General features: G+C 43.6%; 1 protein-coding gene across 2 annotated transcripts in view; it reads left to right on the top strand.

The window, feature by feature from the left end:
• The window catches only part of PPP1R17 (protein phosphatase 1 regulatory subunit 17), a 138363-nt gene that overhangs the window by 26942 nt on the left and 85808 nt on the right, over positions 1-25613 (top strand). For both annotated transcript variants that reach the window (XM_069206416.1, XM_069206408.1), the window contains exon 2: positions 10819-10925. In XM_069206416.1, the coding sequence (XP_069062517.1) occupies positions 10847-10925 (79 nt within the window). In that variant the 5' untranslated portion in view covers positions 10819-10846. The remainder of the gene's footprint in view (positions 1-10818; positions 10926-25613) is intronic.

The following is a 25613-nucleotide window of genomic DNA, read 5'->3' on the forward strand; positions in this document are numbered from 1 at the left end:
CTGGACCTCTGCCCACTGCCACTGGCCCCAGGTCCCTGATTGTCATGGACATGAGGTGTGGCCTGGGGTCCCTGAAGAGGTGGACACACCTCTGATTGACGTGTCCTGGGGAGAGAGGTGTGAGTACACTGGGTGGGTGCTGTGGTGGTGTTTCCTGATGTGGGAGGCTCTGTGGTTGTGTGTGACTGGGCCTGGGTAACTGGCTGTCCAGAGGTTCCTGATGGGCCAGGTTGGTCATCCAGATCCTGAAGACCAGAGTTGCTGTCATCACTGTGGGCCTCTTCAGTTGGGGGACTGGATATTGCTGGCACCTTCTCTCCACTGACATTGGCTGGGATACCTTTGGGGATGTAAATGATGTGTTATGGTTTCTGTTTCTGACATATTGTGCTTCCGTGGCTTGCCCTCTTCGGTTGTATTTGCCCTGGCAGCTTTCACTTGTGTATGTTGGTGTATGGTGGGATTGTTAGTTCTCTATGGTGTGCATGCTTTAGTGATGAGTGTCCATGCAGGGCTGAGAGGGGTGTCCATGCATTGGTACAGCATGCAGGGCTTGGCATTGGGATAAGTGAGATGTGATGGTAGGGTGTGTGGGAAGTGGTGGAGTGATGGGAGTGAGGATGAGGGTGGGGGTATGTGATGGCATGCAGGGAGGGGGTAGTAGTAGGAGAGAGTTGATTTACCAGAGTCCAGTCCTCATCGTTCTCCGGCCAGGCCCTCAGGATGCAGGATTGCCAGTACTTGCTCCTCCCATGCTGTGAGTTGTGGGGGAGGAGGTGGGGGTCCACCGCCAGTCCTCTGTACGGTGAGCTGGTGTCTTGCTGCAATGGAACGTACCTTCCCTCGTAGGTCGTTCCACCTCTTCCTGATGTCATCCCTAGTTCTTGGGTGCTGTCCCACGGCGTTGACCCTGTCCACGATTCTCTGCCATAACTCCATCTTCCTAGCTATTGATATCTGCTGCACCTGTGCTCCAAATAGCTGTGGCTCTACCCTGATGATTTCCTCCACCATGACCCTTACCTCCTCCTTTGTGAAACGAGGGGGGCCTTTGGGGTGCCCTGGGTGTTGTGTGAGGTGTGTAGGTGAGGGTGTGTTGGGGTATGTGATGTGAGGTGCGTGAGTAGTGTATAGGTGCGTCTAGTGTGTGGGTCTGGTTGTGTCAGTGGTCTTGGTGTCAATCTCCTAGCAGTAATTGTTGTTTGTAAATGGTTGTGGGTACTGTGGGTGTGTGGGTGGGTGCTTTATAGTACTGTGGGAGTATGGGTGTGGTGTGTGTATGGGTGTCAGGTATGTGTTGTTTGAATTGTCCAATCTGGTGTTGTTTTATGTGTGTGGGTCCATTTTGAGCGCGGCGGTATGTACCGCCAATGGTTTACCGCAGTTGAATGTCTGCCATGGTGATTTGTGGGTCATAATCTGGTGGGCATTGTTCTGTTGGCATAACAGTGTGGGTTTTGATACCGCCAGTTTATCACTGACCTTTGGTGTGGCGGATTTGTGTCTGTGGCTGAATACTGACAGATTGGTGTGTGTGTGTCATAATATGGTGAACGGATATCCACGGCAGCGGCGGTAAGTTGGTGGCAGTCAGCGTGGCGATAAATGGCATTTACCACCAATGTCATAATGAGGTACTAAGGGCCAGATGTAGCAAAGGGTTTTTCCCATTCTGTGTCAATGGGAAAATGTGTTCGTACATATGGCCCTAGGTCTTGTAACATATTGCTGCTTATTCCTTTTTTATAGAGATTAGTGTTTACTATTCTTATTCTGACTGCAAAGCTACAGGATTTTGTAAAGTGAACTGTGTGGCAATCTTGTTGATGTGCTAGAAAAGACTGTATGATATTGCTTTTTTCCAACACACATAAGTATTTAAATACCTATACATGAACTGTACAACTAATTCAAAATAAATAAGCAGGTAAGAAAGCACAAATTAAGCTCCTTATTCCTAATTCTGAAGTGTGATAGAAACAAGGATTTTAATAAGATCAAAATTGATCAAGACACTTTACTTTGTGACGCATATATGCTCAAATGACAAATATTAATTGAAAGCCAATTTCCATATATTATTGTTTGTGCTATAGACTTTTATCAGTAAAACTGTATTCGCTTAACTGAGAGCATTTAAAACCTGGCTGTTCGACTGAGTCACCTGAAGCATCATGACGTCAAGCGCCTGGATACCCTCTCAGGTGATTGGTTACTGTATATAAATTAACTTGATTGATTGATTGATGTCTGTGCAGATTTAGTGGTCATTTGAAAGAAAAATGTGCTGTCTTTAAAAGACAGTGTGCTTCTAAACCATGCTTTAGAAAGGTATTAGTGACAGTGTGCTCCAAGACACAACACCACCTACTTACTTCACCCTTATGCCTCTGCGTGCCTCATTTGCGACACTTGTTCTATGTGCGATGCTTAGACTTTTCAAAATCCCTAAAAGTTCAGTGATGTAAAATTGACAGCATGGCAGCACCACCACTTTTAAATGTGTTCCAGCACCACTGTGATACGTAAGACATAGCATTTATTTACAAAATAAACTACAAGATTTGAGAACTGTTTGTACTGGTGAGTGAAGAGCACTTTTCTAGTGCCCAATAACTCCTTTAACTACATGAGGCTGTAAATACCAAGCAACATAATTGGACTTTAACTGTGATTTTTAAATGAATTTCTAAGTTTGTTTTTTAAATATACGTTAAGGTAATATGACCAGACCTAAGCACAACTTCACTTTGACCGTGTTTTTTCAGTCAATATCTGTTTTTTTCTTAATGATATATCACATTCAACAGTTTGGTGCAGCCCATACGCCCAACACTTTCTTGACAGCCAATCCCTGCTGTGCTTGGCCTCTGTGCAAATGGCATTGGTCAAGGGCCTGGTCATTAGCATTGGCTCTGCAAACTCTACAGGAAGTCTAAGAACGGACCATGTGTCTATATGGTTTAGTGAACCCTGTCTCATAGAAAATCATCCCTGTCACCAGCAAGGGTTCAAGACTCTATTGCCACAAGTTTGAGGACAACATTTATGAACGTTTCTTGCAACATTCTTCTATGGAACTTTATGGTTTTCATTTTATTTGGATAAAGTCATCAGGATTAACTAAAAGAGCTTGCATACATCTTTGAACATTTTCAATTGGTATTTTCTCTGCCTCTGCTCTCTTGCCAATAGGTATATCCCATGAAAGTCAAAAGTATACTTTCTGGATAGTTGCAGTAAGTGTCTCTTTCTGACATTATATCTGTCGTTTGTTGAATTATAGACTATTTATATGTTTGCAATAAATATATTTTAAGTAGCCTTATTATTTAAACATGTATTACATTTGGTTTTATAGCCTTTATTTAATTTTACTTTTATTATTTTAACTATACAGTGTTTTGGGTTGTCTTATGTTATCAAAGTTTGATTGTTGAGTTTGGAGTGTAGACAGATGATAGTCTTATTTGTGTCTTCTGATTTTCGACATTGCTCTGTTGGCGTGTCCTATATTAAGAAAATACAAATAGAAAGCAATATGTTAATTTTTGGTTTTAATTTAAAACTTTGGCTGTTAGAACTATTTAGTTATGATTACTTATGTTTAGAGCTGATGTTTGTTTTTTCTATTTAGAATCCAGCAGAGTTTGCAGTCTTGAAGTGCTTTTCTTTTTTGCTGTAAGTTAATATACATTTTTTGTGTCTCTTTTATAGAGGTTAATTAATTAGCAAATTGTTTGTAGTGGATTGTTTTAAAGTTTAATTTCATTTGCTGTTTTATTTTATCTTTTTGGATACTTTTGTGTAAACACACACACATATTTATTTTGATGTGTATTTATTAAACTTTATTTACATAATAAAAATAATAATAAAAATTATGTTTTATAGGTGTTGTATTGATTGGTTTATTTTTATAATTGTGATGTAATTTTGATTTAATGTTATTGTTGGTTCATAAATGTTAATGTAATGTTTGTTTAATATTAGTTCCGCATTATTGATTGAATAACAGAAATATTTGTGTTTGTTACTCAAACATTTTAAATATTTTATTGTGCAGTCTACAGTGTTTTAAATTACTAGTAGAGTCGATTTTAATTATAGTAATTATATTATTTCATTTATTATGGATAATATTTTGTTTGTTGACAATTATAGTTTTACTATTTTGGAAGTTATATATTTAACATGGTCACAATATTGTGTATTTCTTTATTTTAGTTTTTGATTTATGAATATTTTAGATATTTTTAACTGCAATATTGTTGGAGTCAATTTTGTGTTTTTTATTGTTTGAGTATATAATGATTATATTTTTCTGATTGATATGTTTTGGAGATATTTCAGTTTTTCAATATTGCTGTTCTCGATATTGTGTCATACCACTAGTTGGTCATTTCATCTATGGGTGGTCCACAAACTCTGATTTGAGGATCATCTGCAGGCTAAATTTACAAAATAAACGAATCCCACTGGGCGACAGAGCATTATTCCCCCATCGTCATTTTGGATTTGTGGAGCTAACCACAAGTCTACAAATCCAAGCAATCTGATTGGCTGTCTGTAACAGAGAATTGAAGGAGCCATATGGGTGCAGGAGGAGCATTCCCTTACCACTTACTGAAAAATGAAGGTGCCAAAATGACCCATCCTGGTTTCAAAATGTAAAAATAAAATGACAGTGTTACCATGGGATTTGTAGAGGGTTTGTGGAACTCAACACTCCAATAAGGTTCCTCAATGTGGCAATAGAGTACTGAATCCTTATTGGTGACAGGGTTCATCAAACCATATAGACTCAAGGTCCCTTCTTGGACATTCTCCAGGGTTCAAGGAGCCAGTACGAATAAACAGGCCCTGTGAATATCCTCAGCTGTACATGGCCCTCTCCTCCTCTGTTGGCTCTCTCAGGGGTGATGGGGGATGCTTGGGATGCAGCAAAAGTTTCAAAGCTCCCTTACTTTGGGACTCTTGTAGCATTTATGAGTGTGAGTAGGTGAGGTCCCGCCTCCTCTGTGGGCTTTCTCTGGGCTCCTGCGGGATGTAGTCCCTCCCCAGAAGCACCACTCAGGATGTTGCAAAAGTTTCGAACCTCCCACACAGCTGGGGTGTTGTAGTGCTTTCTGGGGGCTACTAGAAGATGAAATCCCCACTACAGCAGCACCACTTGGGATGGGAAAAAGTGTAAACACTCCCACGTCACTGTGCTGTTGTAGTGCTTCTGAACGCTAGTAGGTGAGGCCCCCTCCCCCTCTGTGGGCTCTCTCGTGTCTGCTGGAGGACATAGCCCCACACCAGCAGCAACACTCGGGATACATCAAAAGTTTCAATGCTCCAGTTATACTGACAAATTAAAACTGACATCAACTGAAATTCAGAAGTTATGTTAGCTGTGATGTGCATAACTCGCACAACAGTCATATATACCATAACTCGCATGCCAAATAAAATGTTTATGACCTAACAATATTTAAACCATTAAGTAATATGCAGTGAGGCCACTGTGAATTCATAGAACAGTCTCAGTGTTGGACCTGGCCCTTTTTGCAGGGTCATCCCCAAACCTTTTGCCTTCCTCCTTGTATTTTTATGACCTCTTTTTGTTGGCTCTAGGACTCTGGGCACTTCATCACTGCTGATCACTGCTAAAGTGCATATGCTTTCCTTTCAAAACTTGGTATGATTGGCTTACACCTGTTTGGCTTATTTAATTTACCTGCAAGTTCCTTGTACAGTGGTATCCCTTATGCCCATGGCTTGTAAATAAAAATGCTATTAGTGGGTCTGCAGCGCAGCTCACGCCTTTCACAGAAGAAGCTTTTCAAACCTGTCTGAGGCCTGTCACTGCAAAGCCTGCCTGCGCAGTTTACTGCCACAGGGATCTGGCATCTAAATTTACTTGCCAGGCCTGGAACTCTCATTTTACTACATGTAGGTCACCCTTAAGGGTGGCCCTAGGTAGTCCTATGGGCTGGGTGCCCTGTAGGTAAGAGGTAGGACATGTGCCTGGTTGTGTGGCCTGTCCTAGTAGTGACAAACAGCCTATTTTGTTTCTCACTGCTGTGAGTGCTGCCTCTCTCACATGATTGCATTGGAAATGCCCTTTCATGTGGCTTAGTGGTATCATCCAAACTATAAGGGGTGGTGTAGGCATGTTTGGTATGGTTGGAATGGCAGTGAGAAAAGCTGCTTACTGGTGTAGTGGATTTTTTATTACCATTGTGGAAATGCCACTTTTAGAAAGCGGGCATTTCTCTGTGCTTATAACTTTGGTGCTTTTTGCAGCTTGACTCCAATACACTTCTGGAGTAGAGTGACAGCTGGGCCTGCTGCTGCATACTTTCCAGACAACCATCACCCAGGAAGGGTGGAGGTGTAACAGGAGTACATCTGCATAATGAATGGTCTTCCTGGAGTGGGAGAGTTAGAGACAGGGCACACATTCGTTTGTAAAGGCTGTGCCGTGGCCTCACTCAAAGGGCTTGCTTACCCCCTACTGATGTCTAAAGCCAGTGCTGGAGGAGAAGGGGACATTCCTGGAACCAGTTAGTGATCGTTGGAACCCCCCTCCCCACCTTTGTGGAAGTTGAGCAGAATGAGTATAAGTAGAGGGGGTTGTCCCCCACATTTTTAGACACTGCATGACATGTATCCCAATGCTACTGAAAGGGACTGTGACTGCCATTAGGGTTGAGCTACTTGTATTGCTGACCTGTGGCCTGCTAGGTTACCAGGAGGATTGCCACCGGATTACTGAGACCCTCTTGTGCTGGTCTGCTCACACCCTACTTTGGGGGCCCCAGTGATCTCCCAGGGGCCAAATTCTCCCCTTGGCCCTGCAGTTGTAGTTCTTGGTGGAGTGCTATAACTTTTTATTGAAACACTGGATTAGGTTGTCCCTGGAGCGTATGGTGAGCGCTGCGCTTCCTTGACCTCTGTCTCCAGAACGCTATCTGAGTGGGTTTTTTTTTGCCAGGGTTGGGGGGTTGGAACTTTGCCAGTGCCTCTCTGACTGTGCTTCATCCCCCCATGAGGAGTAGGAGGAGAGGGAAGCAGAGTACTACACTGCCCACTGGCAGTGACGAGTGAGCGCAGGCTGGCGAGTGCTCTCCAGTGCCCTTGGGACAAAGCAGGCACCACCTTTGGTGCTCTTCACCACCGTGACCCGAGTTTTATGAAAAGCATGATTTGGCTCCTGTGCTTATGCGGAGGAGAGGAGGAGGCCTCTCAAAATGCCTGTGACTGGCGGCTCCACTCATTCAAGGAGGAGGACCACCATTAGAACACAAGCCGCTGCATCATTTACCTGCTGGTAGCGGCCTTGTTGAGCACCAAGACAGCGGTCTGGGAGGCCCTGGAAGGCCCCAGACATACTCCTGAGAGGAAAGCGGACTGTGAGGAAGCTGCCATTGTTCACAGCTGCCCTGCGTGGATGCAGGCGGCTGCCTGTTATTTGACTGGTGTTTGGCTTTGAGAGAAGGACCCTGAGACGTCTTGCTTCTGTTAGAAGAACTTTCTGTGCTTCCCCTGTGTCAGTGCTCCCCTTTTGTGTGGCGGGGGTCAAAGGTACCCAGCTAAAAAGGCATCTTATTGGAAGAGGTTACATGCCTTTGTGCCTGCGCAGCCTCCTTTGGTTACCTGAATCACGGTGATCGGAGCATAAGCGATCCTATACTTGACGTGGTGGTTCTTGCACTCACTGTATAGTGCAGCTGCGCTATGGCCCTCCTATAGAAGGTGTTGTTGGTGTATATACTACAGTTCACCACTGTGTTCTGTTTCCCTCAGTGTTTCCACAGCATTTCCATGCCCTGATGTATGTTCCATGGCATTTTTGCTTTGTTGGGACAGTGAATACATGGTATTAACTGTTTGATATGTACTGAGAGGGAAATGTTTATGACATGTGCCAGATTGAAAGGTTTCATTTTAGTTTAGAATATTTTGGCACTACTCCTGCAGAGTACATCAATAGCATCATGAGAAATGAAGTTATTGCCCCCTACCCTGTGCCATGGTGCCCCGTGTTTTAAATACGGTGCACACATGGCGGCGGTAGGGGGGTGCTAATGGGTGCAGGGAAAGTGGTGCTTTCCATAAATCTGCCCCCAAGTGTGATTGACAGTACAGACTTGGCTCGCTAGACAATCACCATGGTGCTTGATTGTGTGGTAGGTGGTGCCCACTCTGTCAGCCAGACTAGGTCTGAGTGTGGGTCGAGCATGGCAAACAGAAACACTTTCCTAGTTTAAAAAAGTAATCTTGTGACTGGGTGTTGGTGGCACAAATAGGGGTGACAGCAGAAGCGTGGAAGGAGGTCAGGTAGTAGCGACCACAAACTTGGCCCCTCCCTGGCACTGCCTCTGTCTCATACATAGTAGCCAAATTTGTAGGCAGAGGTTTGCTGTGAAGATGTCTCCGGGATTCAGGTGCTTCCTGCTGACATCTGAATGTGGCCTTCAGGCAACTAGTTGCAATGCTGCCACACCTGACAGAACCCTACTATGATTGATAAATCTTCTGCTAGTACATAGAAATATGGCTGAACCAGCTCACCAGTGGTACTGGTAGTATGATTTATAGCGTGGCGACATAGGGGGTCATTACAACCTCGGCGGTCTTTTTGCAAGACCGCCGAGGGACCGCCGTGCGGAAGACCGCCTGTGCAGGCGGTTTGCCACTCGGCGTATTATGACTGTTGGCTGCTCTCTGTCGTTATTCCGACGGAGAGCCGCCAACAGCCATACTTGCGGGCGGCGGGGAAGTGGAGGTTGCTTCACCTCCACCGCCACGCCAACAGAACACCGCCCAGCGAATCACGTCCTGTGATTCGCAGTGGCGGTGTTCTGTTGGCGGTGTGGTGTCGGCGGAGCTGCCCCCATGGCTCCCATCCCCTCCCGGAGGATCCACGGAACAGGTAAGTCGATCGTCCGTTAGGGGGTGGGGGGGGTGGGGGGTGTTGTGTGTTGTGTGCGTGCATGGGGGTGTGCGTGTGTGTATGTAGAGGGGGTGTGTGAGTGCATGCTTGCGGGGGTGTTGTGTGTATGGGAATGAGTGCGTGTATGGCTGTGGGTATGTCTGTATGGATGTGTGTGTGTATGTTTGAATGTGGGTGTGTGTGTCTGACTGTGTGTGTGGCTGTTGGCATGTATGTCGGGGTGTGTGCTGGTGGTGCCTGCATGCGTGTCGGGTGTGTGTGAGTAATGTTATGTTGGGGGTTGGGGTGGGGAGGGGGGCCCTGCCACCTTTGGGGGGTGGCAGGGGTGGTGGGGGGTGTAGGGGAGGAAGTCGGTGGGTGGTGGGGAGACCCCTATCAGTGCCAGGGAAGGAATTCCCTGGCACTGATAGGGCTTACCGCCATGGATTTCATGGCGGTTCCTACCGCTGGAAATCCACGGTGGTAAGCTGGGTCAAAATACCGGCGGCGGTATTGTGACGGCCGCCGGGCTGGAAACCCAGGTCTCCAGCCCAGTGGTCGTCTCCGCCCTGGCGGGCGGAACGGTGAAGCGGCGGATGACCATGGCGGTAACCGCCATGGTCATAATACTGAAAAAAAGACCGCCAGCCTGTTGGCGGTCTTACCGCCGCTTTAACACCGTCCGCCAGGGTTGTAATGACCCCCATAGTCCCCAGACTCTGGATCCTGGTCAGTCATGCACCACAGGTCCTACAGCAGCAGGGCTGGAATTCATGTGTAGAAGGGGGGCTGCATCTGAGTAGCACTGCACATGCTAGACAACTCATTGCTCTTTTAGACAATGTTAGATCATTTCATTCAAGTCCTCCGTTCTTTCTATTTGTGAGAGAGATAGTGTGTGTGCATGTGTGTGTGTGCGGGTGTGTGCACTCGTGTGTGTCGACGATGAGTGCTGTCAGCTAAACTGTCGTAATACAGTAACAGTGGCTTACTCCAAAAGACAAGTTAATAAAGTTGACCTAGCCTCAACAACAAAAATCAGCTCTGTCTTTTTTGCACCCAAAAGTTTTAAAATCCACACCTTATTTTCCTCCTTCTTACCCTCTCATGTTCTTTTTTACTTTCGTTTATTCTCCTGGTGGTACTTTTACTTTCTTCTAATTCCTGTGTTCCACATTTGTCCTGTGCTTTCGCTCTTTAATATCGTTTTCATTCACGTTCTCTAAATTCCCTGGCTCAACATCTTTCTCCATCTCCCTTCACCTTTTATAGTATTTTCTAACGTCTTTCCCACTGTTTACAATCTGTACTCTTTTACTTTAGCATTACTATCCCTGAATATTTTGCATATCGCTGGGTACAGGAATCGACACATTATCAGATGCAAAAAAACGTTCTGTTTGCAACATTGTGTGAAAGTGCTTCGCGGAGCCTAGTTTTCAATTTGGAAAAGATGTAATTTTGTTATTCTTAGAATAAATTCTTGCAATTGTATCAAATAGCGCTACAGCGTGTGGCAAGAGGGTACAAACCAACACAGTCCCTTGAAAGCTCTTTCCGCATGAAACTTTCAAAGACGTTCTTTTTAAGATGGATACATTTTTACAAATGCCTTTCTGTAATTTCTTAGACATGGCTTTTGAGACTTCTGGTTATGAAAATAATTTAGAAGGGCTTCCCTTCGCCGCCACACAACTCATAAACAACTCTTAAGAACATGTTTCAACACTCAACGGACCAGTTCAAAATATGTATTTATGTTTTTTGTAAAAGCACTCAAAGCACTAACTAATATGGGGTAATTTTAGCTCTAAATAGGAAATCCTAATAAGTTCACCACTGATCTACAATGTGAGCAAACTGTGTAAATGTTGGATGTATTTCTCGTTTTACAGAATCATACGGACTAGACAGACGCTCACAATGTCTACAGAGTGCATGCAGCTGCTGGACCCCGCGGAAGACAGGCTGGACAAAGGGGACTCGCGCTGCAACCATTTAGGTAAAGGTTTCCCAGCTCGCTGGGTTGTTTAATAGCATATGAGTCTCCCCATACAAATTAACAATGGCAGATTGTGCGACCCCCATGAAACCTAAGAGATCTGCCTTCTGGCGACCCAACTCAATGCCAGATGGCCCAGAGAGCAGTGCATTGCCCTGGGGTCAGGATCCCTGCAATTCCAGTAAAAAAATACAGTTAGCTCCTTCCCTGCCATGACTCACATCAATTTCTGAGACAAGTCACTTCAGCTAAGAGAAATATGACACAGAATAACGACCCTCACTGATATCATTCTTCTCTCACTGCTGACCAAACACATGGCTTGGGTGAACATTGAGAATCTCTGTGTAAAGTATATAAAACAATTATTGAATGAACATCGTTTGCCTGAGTGTTTGAGAAAAAATGGCACATTTCAAATGTTTAAAGGAAATTGAAACGCCTATAAAAAGTTATCCCTATTTATCCTCACAAACTGAAAATAAACTGGAGGCGACTTTTTAAGTCTAAAAGGTCGTATTTTTAAGTGAGAAAACCTCTTCCTTTCAGTTTGTTTAGGAGCCCGAAGGATAAATAGAAGAATTGCAAGCTTGTAAAATTATTATCGACTAAAGTTTTCATTCGGAAATCATACTAACTTAAGCTTATTTTTTAAAGGTTTTAGAATATTCTATAGTTTGAACAGTATGAACTACATTCAAGTAATAGCCCAAGGATGGACATACACAGTTATTGTAAACAAAGCACCTTTCTTACTGCGGCTCTTATACCATTGTAGTATTATCAAATAGAGCTCCATAGAAGTGCTCTCTGCTTCTCGCACAGAGCCTTAGCTAAGGTGTGCCCGGCAGTGTCACGCCACTCCATTTTTTTGTTGGACGCCCTAAATTCCTCTGATGGAAGCAGGGCTCATAGGCCATGCTTTTCAATGAACCAAACAGCTCGTGTTCATTCATTATTCATCTCAGCATAGAGACGAAATACAAGCTAAAGTGTGAGACATGATCTGCAATTTTAAACGAAAAAAATAGGACCTGCAATCGTTTCATTAAAGTACAAGAAAGTAGTTATCAAAGTGCACCTGCACGCCTACCTTTCAAAATCAGGGTGAATTCTGAACATTATATATGAGATAAATTTCCTCCTGCTGTACATTAGGCGGGATTTGCAAGTCACAGAGGAGTTCCATGACCATATAGAGGAATGAGGGCAAAGGCTGAGTTCCTTTATAAAGTTATGGAACTCCTAGGTGTCTTGCAGTATCTCTGTCATGTATGGCAGAAGATACTTTATACCGCTTACTATATGGTTACATGATCACCTTTCCTACAGACCCCTTAAATCGTTGGTGCACAGCTCTTACAGATGAAACAAGCATTTGCAATGCAATGGGTCTCGAGTTTGCTCTAGTTAGAGCTATTAGCGTTGTAAATTCCTAACTGGACTTTTCTTGCCACATAAATTGAAAATGAAAAGTAAAGCATTTGACATAAGCAAGTCAATTCAAAGTGCCATGGCCGCCATGAGGGTGAGCATGAAGGAGAGACACAAAAGGAAAAATAGGTTTGCCTGCAGTCAAACATATCAGCAAACATGCAATTATCCATGTAACAGGGTCGGTACCCAAGGCGGTAACAAAACCACCCCAAGGCAGGACAAACGTAAAGCATTTACTTATGTCATAAAAGGATTTTTGAAAGGCAAGCCCACGAACAAGTGAAAGTGATGGGCGTGAGGTGGGCGTGGTTAAAGGCCACATAGATACCAACAGTTCAGAAAAGTAGTGCTTGCGCGCTGGTATGCTCAACCGGAAAACATGCATGGCAGATTTCTTTGCAGCTGCAGCCAACCCTTTGTACTTCGACTTAGGGCCAGAAGGGGGTTGTCCCAGAGATACAGCAGCAAGCACTTTAGAAAGATCCTGTGACACTAGCCCATGGATTGTTTGTATTTTTCTGAATCTCCAGACTGGGGTAATACATTGCTAAGAACCAAAAAGAACAGAGGATTTAGAGAGGCCAAGGTGGCTGAGCCTCAACTAACAAAGGCTAGAAACACTGGTGGATCCGACAGAGGTATTCATTTATTGTAATGTCTGCTCAGCTGAGTTGCACGTTTGGCTGGAGTGGGCTGTGCAAGTTGAGTCTTTGCAGGAAAGGCACTGGGATGAGGTCACTCAGTCACCTAGGCTTCCTCCACTTTGCTTAAGCTAAAAGTGGCAATCACCTGTGTCCCTGTGTCTCTTTAAGTGACACAAACAAACAAAATAATAGCTTAAAAGGTATGGAGCACAAAGATCCTAATGACAGAACAAAGGGTCCGATGCCTTTCAGGGATATGGGAATCCTACACATTTCAATTACATTTATTAAATATTCAGAAATACAAATGTTTCAATTCGGTGCGCTGTTTAATTTTGCTATTATATTGATGTAACTTTGAGATATAATTTCTGGTGAGTGCCAAATAAATTGTAAATGACTTTACACGCAGATTTCCACATACTGTCCATAACATCTGGACTCCCTCTTTTGTGAGGAACTAAAGATTTTATTTTATAGAAACCTTATCTAGTACTTGGAATGCATCTCTAGTGAAATGGCGTGGACCAATAGTAAATTAATTTAATAAATCGTGGACCACGGAGAACAATAGTGGTTAGTTAAAGTATGAAGCTGATGACCATGTAATAAGAATAAGGTGTTGAAATAAGAGACTGAAAAAGGAGCACAGTGGATGTGTCACATTTTAGCCTCAAAGCCAATATTTTGCGTGCTAGTAAATCCTGCATACAAAACTTTGGTTCACTGCACAAAATCCTACATACTAGAATCACAAACAAGCAGATCTAAGACACTTTCAATGAGAAACACAAAAAATGAAGGCATGAATGTTTCTATGTCAGCAACAGTGCCACTTCTTTTAAACAATCTATCCAAAAGACACTTTAGATTTTCATGTCCAAATTTGCAACAAAAAAGATGAGGTCTGGTGACAGATCTCCCCTTCATAATCTGCTCTCTGATAAAGCTCGATTGAAAAACACGAGCAGACTAAGCCACGGTTAAAAATAGTAAAAAGCCTAAATCTCGCATTTGTGTATCCATCCCATTTCATAATCACGAGGCATCACTCGGTTGGGGACAACAAATCAGTCTCTCTGTTGAGGTGGGCAAAACTGGGTAATTATTAGAAGCATAACTAAAAGTCTACTAATCACGTCAATATTTTTATTAAGAAAACAACCTGGGTAGTTCAAAAAACATTCACCACAAATACGAGAAGCTTTCCACTAAACTCCTGATGTCATCCTTTCACATGGGTTGGTTACACGGAGCCGCTCGTAATAAAAAATAATAATTCCAGCCCACTTTCACTCTCTTTGGCTGGTACAGCAAGGGAGCATCGCATCAGGTGCTACACGAAGGAAACGCACGAGAGACCAGCATCAACAGTGTGCAAGGAAAACACAAATACATAAGTCAACAGTGCTCCGTGGAAAAATGGGGAGGTGGTCTCTTATTTTCACACACCAGAAGGGGGTGATAAGATGGAAATCCTGCACACGGTATTGCACAAGACAGTGTCTCAAATGTAGAGAATGAAATATGTTTTAAGAGTCAACAACGTAAAACGATTTACAGCTATTAGCGTTGTAAACTCCTAACCGGACTTTTCTTGCCACAACAGTTTCACATAACCGAGCCGATTTTAAAGTGCCACTGCCACCATGGACAAACAAAAGGAAACAGAAGTTCGCATGCAGGGAAACTAATCAGCAAAAGTGCAATTATCCATATAACCAGCAAAAGTGCAGATATCCATTTAAATGGCAAAAGTGCAATTAGCCATGTAACAGAGTCGATGTCATGCAAAGCGCTCGGCTACTGCCCAGCGCGATCATGCAGACTCTGAATTAAAGAGAAAAAGTATTCCAGAAACCATCCCGAAAACATAGAGCCTCGTATGTTTTCAGTAGTTAGCTGGTGCGCTCGAGTAGAGCTAAACACCGGAAAAGGCATGACATATTCATGCCTTTCACTGCTGAAGTCAAGCGAATTTTAAAATGCAAGCCCACAAACAACCAAACTGATGGGCGTGACAAATGCGTGGTTAAAAGCCCACAGAGAGATTACACCAGAGACAGAGCACTTTGCGATCAACCCTAAAAAGAGCTTGTTTGCAAACATAAAGATTTAAAAAATAGACTTTTTAGTGCAGAATTAAACACATCAAAAAAGCTGGTAAATATTTATTGTAAAAAGACGTTAAGATCAGTTAAAAAAAAAATAAATCACGCAGCTAAGAATGTGTAGAAACATGCACAAAAATCCTAACTTTTCTATAATCACCTGAGGGCGGCAAAAAATAAACATGTTACAATAAATTTCTAATTTCTGCTTGTCACGGTACTGGTTAAAAAACATAGCAGAAGAAAGAAAAGCAAAGTTTCATTTTTGTTTCTTTAAACAGTAGCTTTAATTATGGTCTGTGACCTGACCTCTTTTTCCCTTGGCTGCTGACAGCAGACATTTTGATGTCAGAACTCAACAGTGATAAGTTATTACAGTTGAATGGCTTCATCATTTCTTTATAATCGGAACATGGTGTGTCACACATCACCTATTATATAAGGGATAAAGTATCCTCTGCCATACGTTATGAGGATATTGCAAGTCACACAGGAGTTCAATAACTATATAGAGGAATGAGGTCAAAGGCGGAGTTCATTTACGAGGTTATGGAACTCAGAGGTGACTTGTAATATTCTTAACATGTTCACCATGGGGTACTTTACCCCTTATAATGCATGATCACACCACCTCATTTCCCACAAACCACTTAAAACCTTAGTGTATAGATCTTTCCTAGAAAAGAGCAAGCATGTTTGCAAGAATACAAATAAAATATCTAGTGCAAGATTAAGCACATCAAATTCTCCTAGGGGTTTGTGGCAAACAGATATTAGAAACAGTTCAATAGAAGTCAGTGCAAAAAAACCCTGCAGTGACTTGGAATGTGTAGAAATGCAGAAAGATCTCTACTTGCCATTATAAGCTATTAATACAGAGCAGAAGAAAGAAAAGCAACATTCCATTTTCGTTGCTTTAAACAGCTGTTTCAAGTTATGCTCTGTGACCTGACCTGAGTTTTACTTGGGCTGCTGGCTCTGGCTGCAGGCACTCTGACATCAGGACTCAACTATAATAACTTTTAATTTTTTAGTTATGACGTGTTTTCTTCATAATCGGCGACTGGGTAAGTCACATGTCGCTCATTATAAAGAAATCGATGACTTTAGTTTGTTCAGGGATTACAGAATCCCACGTATTAAAAAGAAGTTAGAGACAGGTTTTTTGCTGGGATTTCAAAATCCCATGTACTATAAAATAGTAATAGTAAATCCCAATGGCTGGCTTGTATTACTAAAACAGCCCTTGGAGATGTTTCAGTGCCTGTACCATATCTCACCAGGCAAATAAGCATAGTGAAGAATTCGGCCTTCTCACATGGTTTAGAAGGTTTGTCCAAAGTGAAAGATTTACATTTTGAAATGTGGCTAAACTATTTATTTTACAGTAAATTATTCCTGACATGACGTCTGAAATGCAATGGGATTTACACCCAATACTGAAAAGCCACATTATTTTGGAGTCTGACACAATACCTAGAAGCAAGAGAAATTCAAAGTTGGGGATCATTGCCTAACTTCCAGGGAGAAGTTTGAACGTTTGCACACCCCTACCAAATGCACCAGTTTTACACAGGTGTGTAGAAAGACGAGATACATTAAGAGTAATGCTTGTTATCTGTTATATCTGTAGCCTGTGCATGAGTTACAGTGGAGAATTTATTACTCATATGTATATAGAACATGAGTTGTGGTCATGCCACATATACATCAATGTCAGCCTAAGCCTCCATTCATGAAGCTTGAGAGGCATTCTTTAAATCCTGCTCTGTAATGATGTAGAGTGAGCAGAGTAGCTTGTGCCTATATACATTCAGATGCAGCAAGAATATAAGAAAACATATCTGTTGTTATTGTGATCTTATTGCCCTGCTTGTATGTCAACTGTATAAGTCCCCCTTCAAACCAATATTTAGGTAATTTAAAAAAAGGAACAGCACAATATGACCTCATTTTTGCGGGAAAGCACCAGCAATGAGGAAAGCTCTGTCTTCAAATAAGAGCCTACATTTAAGGATGGGATAATGGTTGTCAAAGATACCAAGAATACCCTTGAGTCCAAAATTGACCTTCTGTCCATTGAAATTGGTGTCCTCAACAGAGACCTCAGGAAAAATTATGACAGAGTAAAGCAAGTGGAATCTTCGCTTCCTACACCAAAGGAGGAGGGGTCAACACTGCATTCCACAGAAAATGCCTTGTCGAAAAAAGTGTCATTGCACAAGCAAGACTTGAAGAAAGAGGAAAGATCTCACCAGAATAGTATCCAGAAGATGGGGCTGCCAGAAAAGGCAGAGGGCCCAGGAATAGAATGTTTCATTGATAAATGATACTTAAATTTTTTAAACCCAAGGACTCTCCAAGTTTTCTCAGTGAAGCATGCTCACAGAGCAACAGTGCCAGTGCTTCGACCTGGACACCCCTACGCATGATAATTGCTTGCATCTTTAACCATTGGATTCGAGAGGCCGCCAGAAGACACAAAGGACTAATATATGCGAACACAACTATCAAAAAATACTCAGAAATTATGTGGGCTGTCCAGAAGCAAAGGAAGTTGTTTGCTGAGATCAAGAGGTAACTTAGAATTACAATATATGATGATCTTCCCATCATACTCACAGCAGGTTCCATGACCCATCCCACTAGGAACAGCAAATCAGTAGTTTGTTGTTGCTCCTGCTACCCTGCCCTCTTAACAGATCATTAGTGGCTCCTAGGTAGGCACATACCAGTTTACCAAGTTGAGTGGAAGAAACAGACAGGATGTGATCCACACATCTTCCCCAATTTAGCTGGATATAATGCTATTCCCAAAGAATAAGCTAGTAAAGAAGAGAACACAATCTTGATGTAGGCTGTTTGTTGTAGATATACCCACTATTGAATCTCCAAAGCTGCTCTCTCCATGAGAGGCATCTAAACACACTTTATATGATACTTTCAACCTTACTGTGTGAAAAATTAACCCTCTAATTGGTGATATAAAGTGAGAATTCCCTTACATATACACCCAAAGTCGCAGTACTTTCCTTTAAATTTCATACTTCCTGAACATGTAACTTATGAGCAAGAGAGCAAACATAATAAAACAATGTTATATTGCAAATACATATACATACAATTACAGACAGCAGCCCTAAGTCCCAAAATATATTGACGCCTTGGACAACAATTATCATAACAAGGAGATATATACGTTATGAAGGGCTCAAAGGCAGGAATAAGGCAAAGCATACAACACCTGACATTGCAGACATGATCAACACAACAAAATCCCTGCATGCACTATTAATTTCCAAAAGTATTTAACACCCACATCTACTCATGTCGTAGGTATTCTCATTTCTCCAGGCTACTGTATCCCATGCACACAACATAAACAGCCATCTACAAGGCCATCTGTGCTGGGGCTGTTAGAGATCTAGCAACACTCATGTAATTTGCTCGTCTGACCTTACCCCTGCCAGCTTACTAGGCTGTAATTCACAACCTTATCCGCAGGCCCCCTGACCCAACAAAGGCTTTAAAGGAGAAATCTCAGACTTCATGACATCTGCCTTCATACAGTACACCCATCTAGCATTCATCAGAGACCTTAACTGCTTTAGAGATTCCAGCTCTAAAAATGAAACAATCCCGCTACACACTTACCAGCACCACCTTGAACATCAAGTACAGTTCTTTGAGTCTCCAAACTCCAATTTCAACATCCTGTACTTTATCCTCAGTCCGATACAAGCCTCTGATATCTTTGGAAAGGAGTGTCTATCTTGCCACTCCTTTCTCCATCCACTACACCACAATAAGTTCAACCATAAAGAGAAAAAAGAAACATACCACATTTTCAAGACCTCTTTCGAAAGAGGAAATCCTTAGCCTACATTGGGTGTCAACATACTTCTTGACATGTTCAGCACCAACCTAAAAGGCCATGTGGACCTCAACACACTTGTTGAACTTGGCTCTTTCTGTAAAGCCAAACCATGTGCCTTCATCCTCTGAACCCATATTGTTGGCTTTTAGGGCTCTGTGCGCTAAGCACTAAAGTGTTTGTGCTTTCTCCTTTATAAACATGATGAAATTGACCTACATCTATCTGGCATATTTAATGCACTTGTTAGTCCCTAGTAAAGTGGAACTATGTGTAACCAGGGTCTCTAAATTAAATGCTACTAGTGGGCCTGCAGCACTTACTATGCCACCCATGTAAATAGTCTTTTAAACATGTCTGAGGCTTACCACTGACTTCGACAGCCCGTGGTGACCCCTCTCCCCCACCAGCTTGAATCACCAGCAAATACCTGCAACACCTGACAGGGTCTTTGTGCTACAGCTCATTCGGCTACAGTGATAACCATCTGCAACGTGCTCCCCACTCCTCCTGGCCTCCTCCATAGCAAATAGAACTCTTTGCATTGGACTTTTGAAGGTAACCCTTTTAGTGAGATTAACCTGTTCCCTGTATCTGACCTGTGCTCCATCATGGTCAGCCCGAATTTGTGACTATCACCTAGTCTGTCATGACTAGATAATCACAAGTGGCACTTTGTGCTTTTAGGTGCTATACTTGCCTTAAATCTTTGAAATTGCATATTGGCGATTCTACTGATTGGATTTTTGTCATCTTGAACTCAATAATTTGTGACATTTTACTCTAGTCATAGAGTCGAGCCTGCAAGTGCATGTGCTAGCACATGCATCTCGCTTGCAAAACTCTGTTGTGTACAGTAAAGGGCTTGGAGCCCACCTGTCACTTACCATTTGTTGGCTAGCATGGCACTCTTCTTTACAGCCTCGTAATTCGTCACTGCAAGTCAGGGATCATTTCCACTCCTCTGTGTGTAGCAGGGACCGATCACTAATTGATTCAACTTAATCTGTGCCCGTCCACGGCTCCCAACGTGATTGAGGTACTATTTTGTTCTTTTTAACTTCAAGTGCCCTGCAAACAGACAGCTTGTGACTGGGAAAAACATGCCCAGCAGGGCAAACAAATTTGCAAAGTTTTATTTTTTACAGCTAACTTTCTTTTATTTTGCCTAGTCATCTTTTTTCACTTTGCACTCATGTTTCCTTGTCGTAGGCGCTGTTATCAAATGATAACAATCATCTTGTCCTAAATATGGCAAATCAACATTATTTCTTTATTATGGGTAATTTCTGAAATGATGATTTAACACAAAACTGTGCAGTACACCCCAATGCACCCACTCCAATCTGCCCCATTGCAATCCACCCCACCTCACCCCACACCGATCCACCCCACTCCAATCCAAACCACTCACCCCAAGCCAAGCAACTCAAACCTACCCCACTCCAGTCCCCCCAACCCACCCCAATCTAGTCTGCTCCGTTCCAGTTTGCCCCACTCAAATCCCCCAAAAGCTGCCCAATTCTAATCCAAAAGAGTCTGCCCTGCTCCAATCTGCCCCACTGCAGTCCAAAACAATCTGCACCACTCCAATCCAAAACAATACCCCCACTCCAATCCAATCAACCTCACCTCAATCCAATCCACCCCACTCCACTCCAATTCACCCCACTCCAATCCACGCCACCCTACTCCCAACAAATCCACTCCACTCCTATCTAGTCCACCCCACACCAACCCAATCCACCCCACACCAATCAGATCCACCCCACTCCAATCCACCTCACTCCAATTTGCCCCACTCCAATCTGCCCCACTGCAGTCCAAAAACAATCTGCCACACTTAAATCTGCCCCACTCTGATCAAAAACAATCTTCCCACTCCAATCCAATTTGCCCATCTTTAATCCAAAACAATCTTCCCGACTGCACCCTGCCCCAGTCCAATCCCTAACAACCCACTCCAATCCAAAACAATCTATCCTACTCTAATTCACCCCAATTGAATCCACCTCATCCCAATCCATCCCACTCCATCCCAATGCACCCTAATCCAATCCACCACAATCCACCTCACTACAATTGAGTCCACCTGACACCAATCCACCACAATCCAGCGCAGTTCAATCTACCCGCTCCAATCTAATACACCTCACCCCAATCCAATCAACCCCACCCCAATCCAGTCCAATCCACCCCACTCCAGTCTGAACCACCCCTCTCAAACCCATCCCACTCCAATCGTGCCACCCCACTCCAATCCAACACACCCCATTCCAATCCAATCCACCCAACACAATCCACCCCACTCCAATCAAGTCCACTGCTACCCGGTCCACCTCACTCCAACTCAATCCACCTACACCACCCAAATTAACTCACTCCAATTCAATCCACTTTCATCCACTCCACTTCAGTCCAGTCCAGTCCACATAAATTCACCCTACTCCAGTCCAATCCACCCCACTCCAAACCACCTTAAGCTACCCCACTCCACTCCAATCCAATCCACCCCACACTAGTCCAATCAATTGCAGTTTTAGTTTGGCCCAAATGTATTGGAGCACTTTACATGAGCACCAGCGACATTACACAAGGACACATTCATTTGTTTGGTAGGCACAAGGAAATTAAGCGGTTTGCCCTGAATCACAGGATGTTGAGCCAAGACTCGAACCTGGTTGCCCAGCTCCAAAGTCGGCAGCTCTGGCCCTTTCGCCACATCCTGTCCAATCCACCTCACTCCAATCCAATCCACCCACTCCAATCCAATACAACCAGCTTCAATCCAATCCATCCCACACCAGTCAAGTCCACCACAATCCACTCCATTTGAATCCACCGTACCCCAATCCAGTCCACCCCATTCCAATACAATCCACTCCACCACAATCTAGTCCACCACACTCAATCCAATCCACCCTGCCCCACCCTAATCCACCCTACTCAATCCAATCCACCTCACTCCAAAACACTCCACTCCAATCCACCCACCCCAACCTGATCCACACTCCAATCTAATTCACCCCACATCAATCCAATCCACCACACCATAGTGCAATCCACCCTACTCCCATCCATCCCACCCAATCAACAAATCCCATCCCAGTCCACTTCACCCCACTCCAATCCAATGCACCCCTTCAGTCCAACCTACCCCAATCCACTGCTCCCAATTTGTATCCATTCCACCCTACTCAAATCCACCCCACTCTATTCGTATCCACCCCACTCTACCTCAATCCAGTCCACCCTACCCCATCCCAGTTCAGACCCCTGAGCTCCAATCCAATCCACCCCATGCCACACCAATCCACTCTACTCCACTCCAATCCAGTCCGACCAACCCCATCCCAGTTCAGTCCACCCCACTACAATCCAGTCCATCCACCCCACCTCACTCCCATCCACCCCACCTCAATGCCTTCTATCCCACTCTAATCCTCCCTGCTCCAAACCAACACACCCGAATCCAATCCAACACACTCCACTTCAATCCACCCCTCCCCATTTCAGTCCACCCCACCCTATTTCAGTCCAACCCACCCTACTCCAATCCGATCCACCCCACTCAAGTTCATCCCACTTAGTCTAATCCACCACACTCTATTCCAATCCAATCCAGCCCAACCACCCCACCCATCCCAGTTCAGTCCACCCCACTTCAATCCAATCCATCCAGCCCACCTCACTCCAATCCACCCTACTTAATCCAATCCACCCCACTCGAAATCAATCCACCCACTCCAGTCCTATCCAATTTACCTCTCTGCAATCCACCCCACCCCACATCAATCCAATCCAACGCACTCAAGTCCAATTCACCCCACTCCAATCCAATGCACCCCAATCAAGTCCAGTGTAATCCACCCTACTCCAATTCAATTCACCCCACCCTGCATCAATCCGCCCCACCCCAGCCCTATCACTCCAAACCATCAACCCAAGCAATCTACTTCACTCCACTCAAATCCACCCCAATCTAATCCACCTCACCCATTTCAATCCATCCCACTCCAATCCAATCCAATCCACCGCACTCCAATCCACCCCACTCCACTCAATCCACCTCACTCTTTCCCAGTCCATTCTACCACACTTTACTCCAAGCCAATCCACTCCCTCAATCCACTCCAACCCCTCCAGTTTTTCCACCCCACTCTACTCTATGACACTCTCTGCCACTTAGCCAATGAACTCAGCTGTATGACACTCTACTCTCCCTACTCCAATCTACAAAACTTCAGCAAATGCACTCTATGACACTCTACTCTCCCACTCCACTCTGACACTCCATTCCACTAACTTTCAGCCATGGTGAACAACAGCCAAACTGGTGTACAACATGGCAAAACACATTTCTAAAGCCAATAGCCCTTTTGTAGGCATGACCTACTGGGTTTGCCAATGCTTGTTCTAAATTGTTGTGGAATTTTTCTTGTGTTGTGTTTTCACTTTAATACTGTTTGAAGTACTGCATACATACTTTACAGTTGCCTCTATGTTAAGCCTGACTGCTTTTGTGCCACACTACCTGAGGGTTAACCACAGGATAATTTGGGGTTGCTTTTGACTTAACTCTAACAGACATGTGTCAGCATGCACTCTGCAAGGCAGTAGGGTTTCATCCTCCTCATAACCAGTAACCCCATTTCCTACAATACCAATATTCCAGATTTAACATTCAGCACAATGTTACTCCCAAGAGCTGTGAGAGAACAAGTGTTCTATATTCAAAAAATAAATTAAAAACAGATAGACAAATCCCCAGACAACCTCATCAAGCTCCACAATACTCCACTCTGCATGCAGATCGCTCATAGGCAGAGCTACATCTATAACAGTACCATCAATGAAGTGACAATTAAAGCAAGCACTCTGCAAGGCAGTTAGGTACTGCATTAGTGTCCTCCCAGACCCACCAATCCCACAAAGGTCCAACTAATGTGACCCCATTAATCACATCTTCACTGGAAAGCAAAAGACAATCAGTTCAAGCATCAACAGAAAGCCACATTGGGGTATGGATTATGTCTGTCATGAACCCAGCCTCATCTCTGACTAGGTTGCTACCTGTTAACTATTGACAAGCCCAGGAGCCAATCACATATTTTATTTTGTCTTACTTAAAATTGTCATTGTTTTCTTGCATTTTTGTGATTACTACAATTTCTAGTTACTGAATTTCCCATTTGTCCTGAAATTGTTTCACCTCTATTTCTAGAGGATAGCTCAGTTTTGAGGATGTAGCACTGTAGAAGATCCTTGTGAGAAAAATTATATCAAAAAGTGAAAGCTGCAAATTTGTATTTTAAATTCCTCTAGCAATACCAGTCATATTGCAAGGGTTTAAGGACCTTAGTGGAACAAGAAAAATGTCATGCTTCCACCAACTAGGTAGTAAAAACAGCCGTAATTGAGGGAAAGGGACACCTCACATCACCAGGCCCTGGTGCCACTGCATCTGCTGCATTTTTTAAGATTACAACCTCTCCCCTGAAAACTCTGCTTGTAATGGCACATAACAAGGCATAGGGCATAGAGGTTAAAGAAATGCAAATTTAAAGAGACATATGTTCAACATGTCTTCAAAGTAACACAATATAATTGCATTTGTGAGTGCTATAAGCAGCACATTAAAACATTAGCATAATGCAATAAAATAAAACTACCTTATCCTTGGAGCCCTGCAGGGAATCATAGTTTGCATCATGGACCATTTACTCAATCTATGATATGAGTCAGCAAAAATGACCCCCTGTGAGCTCATTTTAAGGCAGAATTGTATTAATTATGCATTACGTTGCTACTTAAACACACATTTAAATTCTTGTTACTCAAGAGACTAATGCAGAGACTCTTGTTTGCTGCCTCAGCCCCACGCACATCAATGCATATATGACCCCACTGGTCACCATTGTCAGATCCCACGGTATCAGCATAATTTCCTACGCAAACAACACCTAACTCATTCTCTCACTCACAGACGACCCCTCCACCACCAGAACCAACTACCACAGATGCATGACAAGCATCGCTGACTGGTTGAAAAACAACTGCCTACAGCTGAACATAGACAAGATGGAAGTATTGATCTTTGGCAATAGCGGCAACACATGGAATGCCTCCTTGTGGCCATCAGACCTAGGAACCACACCCACTCCCTCTGACCATGCCAGAAATTCTGTAACTGTCACTGACAACAAGCTCACCAAGAAATCACTTATCGTCGCTGTTCCTCTTCCTGCTTCCTCACTTTGAGCATGCTACACAAGATCTTCAAATGGCTATCCCTACACACGAAACGCACCATGACACAGGCCCTCAACACCAGCTGACTAGATTAGGGCAGGGACTTCCGAACATACAGAACACCACAGCCAGACGCATACTTGGCCTTCCCAGATGAACCCACATCAGACCCCACCTCAAGCAACTTTACTGGCTCCCTGTACAGAAGAGATGCCAATTCAAGCCGCTGACCCACACACACAAGGATCTACACAACTAAGGACCCCGCTCTGCCTCCCTTTCACTTGCCCATACTTCCAGCATCTACCGAAGCAGAAGTGGAGGGCGCTCCTTCACTCACATTGCAGCAAAAACCTGGAACAGCCTCCCC

Source organism: Pleurodeles waltl, chromosome 2_1 (assembly GCF_031143425.1).
Source record: "Pleurodeles waltl isolate 20211129_DDA chromosome 2_1, aPleWal1.hap1.20221129, whole genome shotgun sequence".
Lineage (NCBI taxonomy): Eukaryota > Metazoa > Chordata > Amphibia > Caudata > Salamandridae > Pleurodeles > Pleurodeles waltl.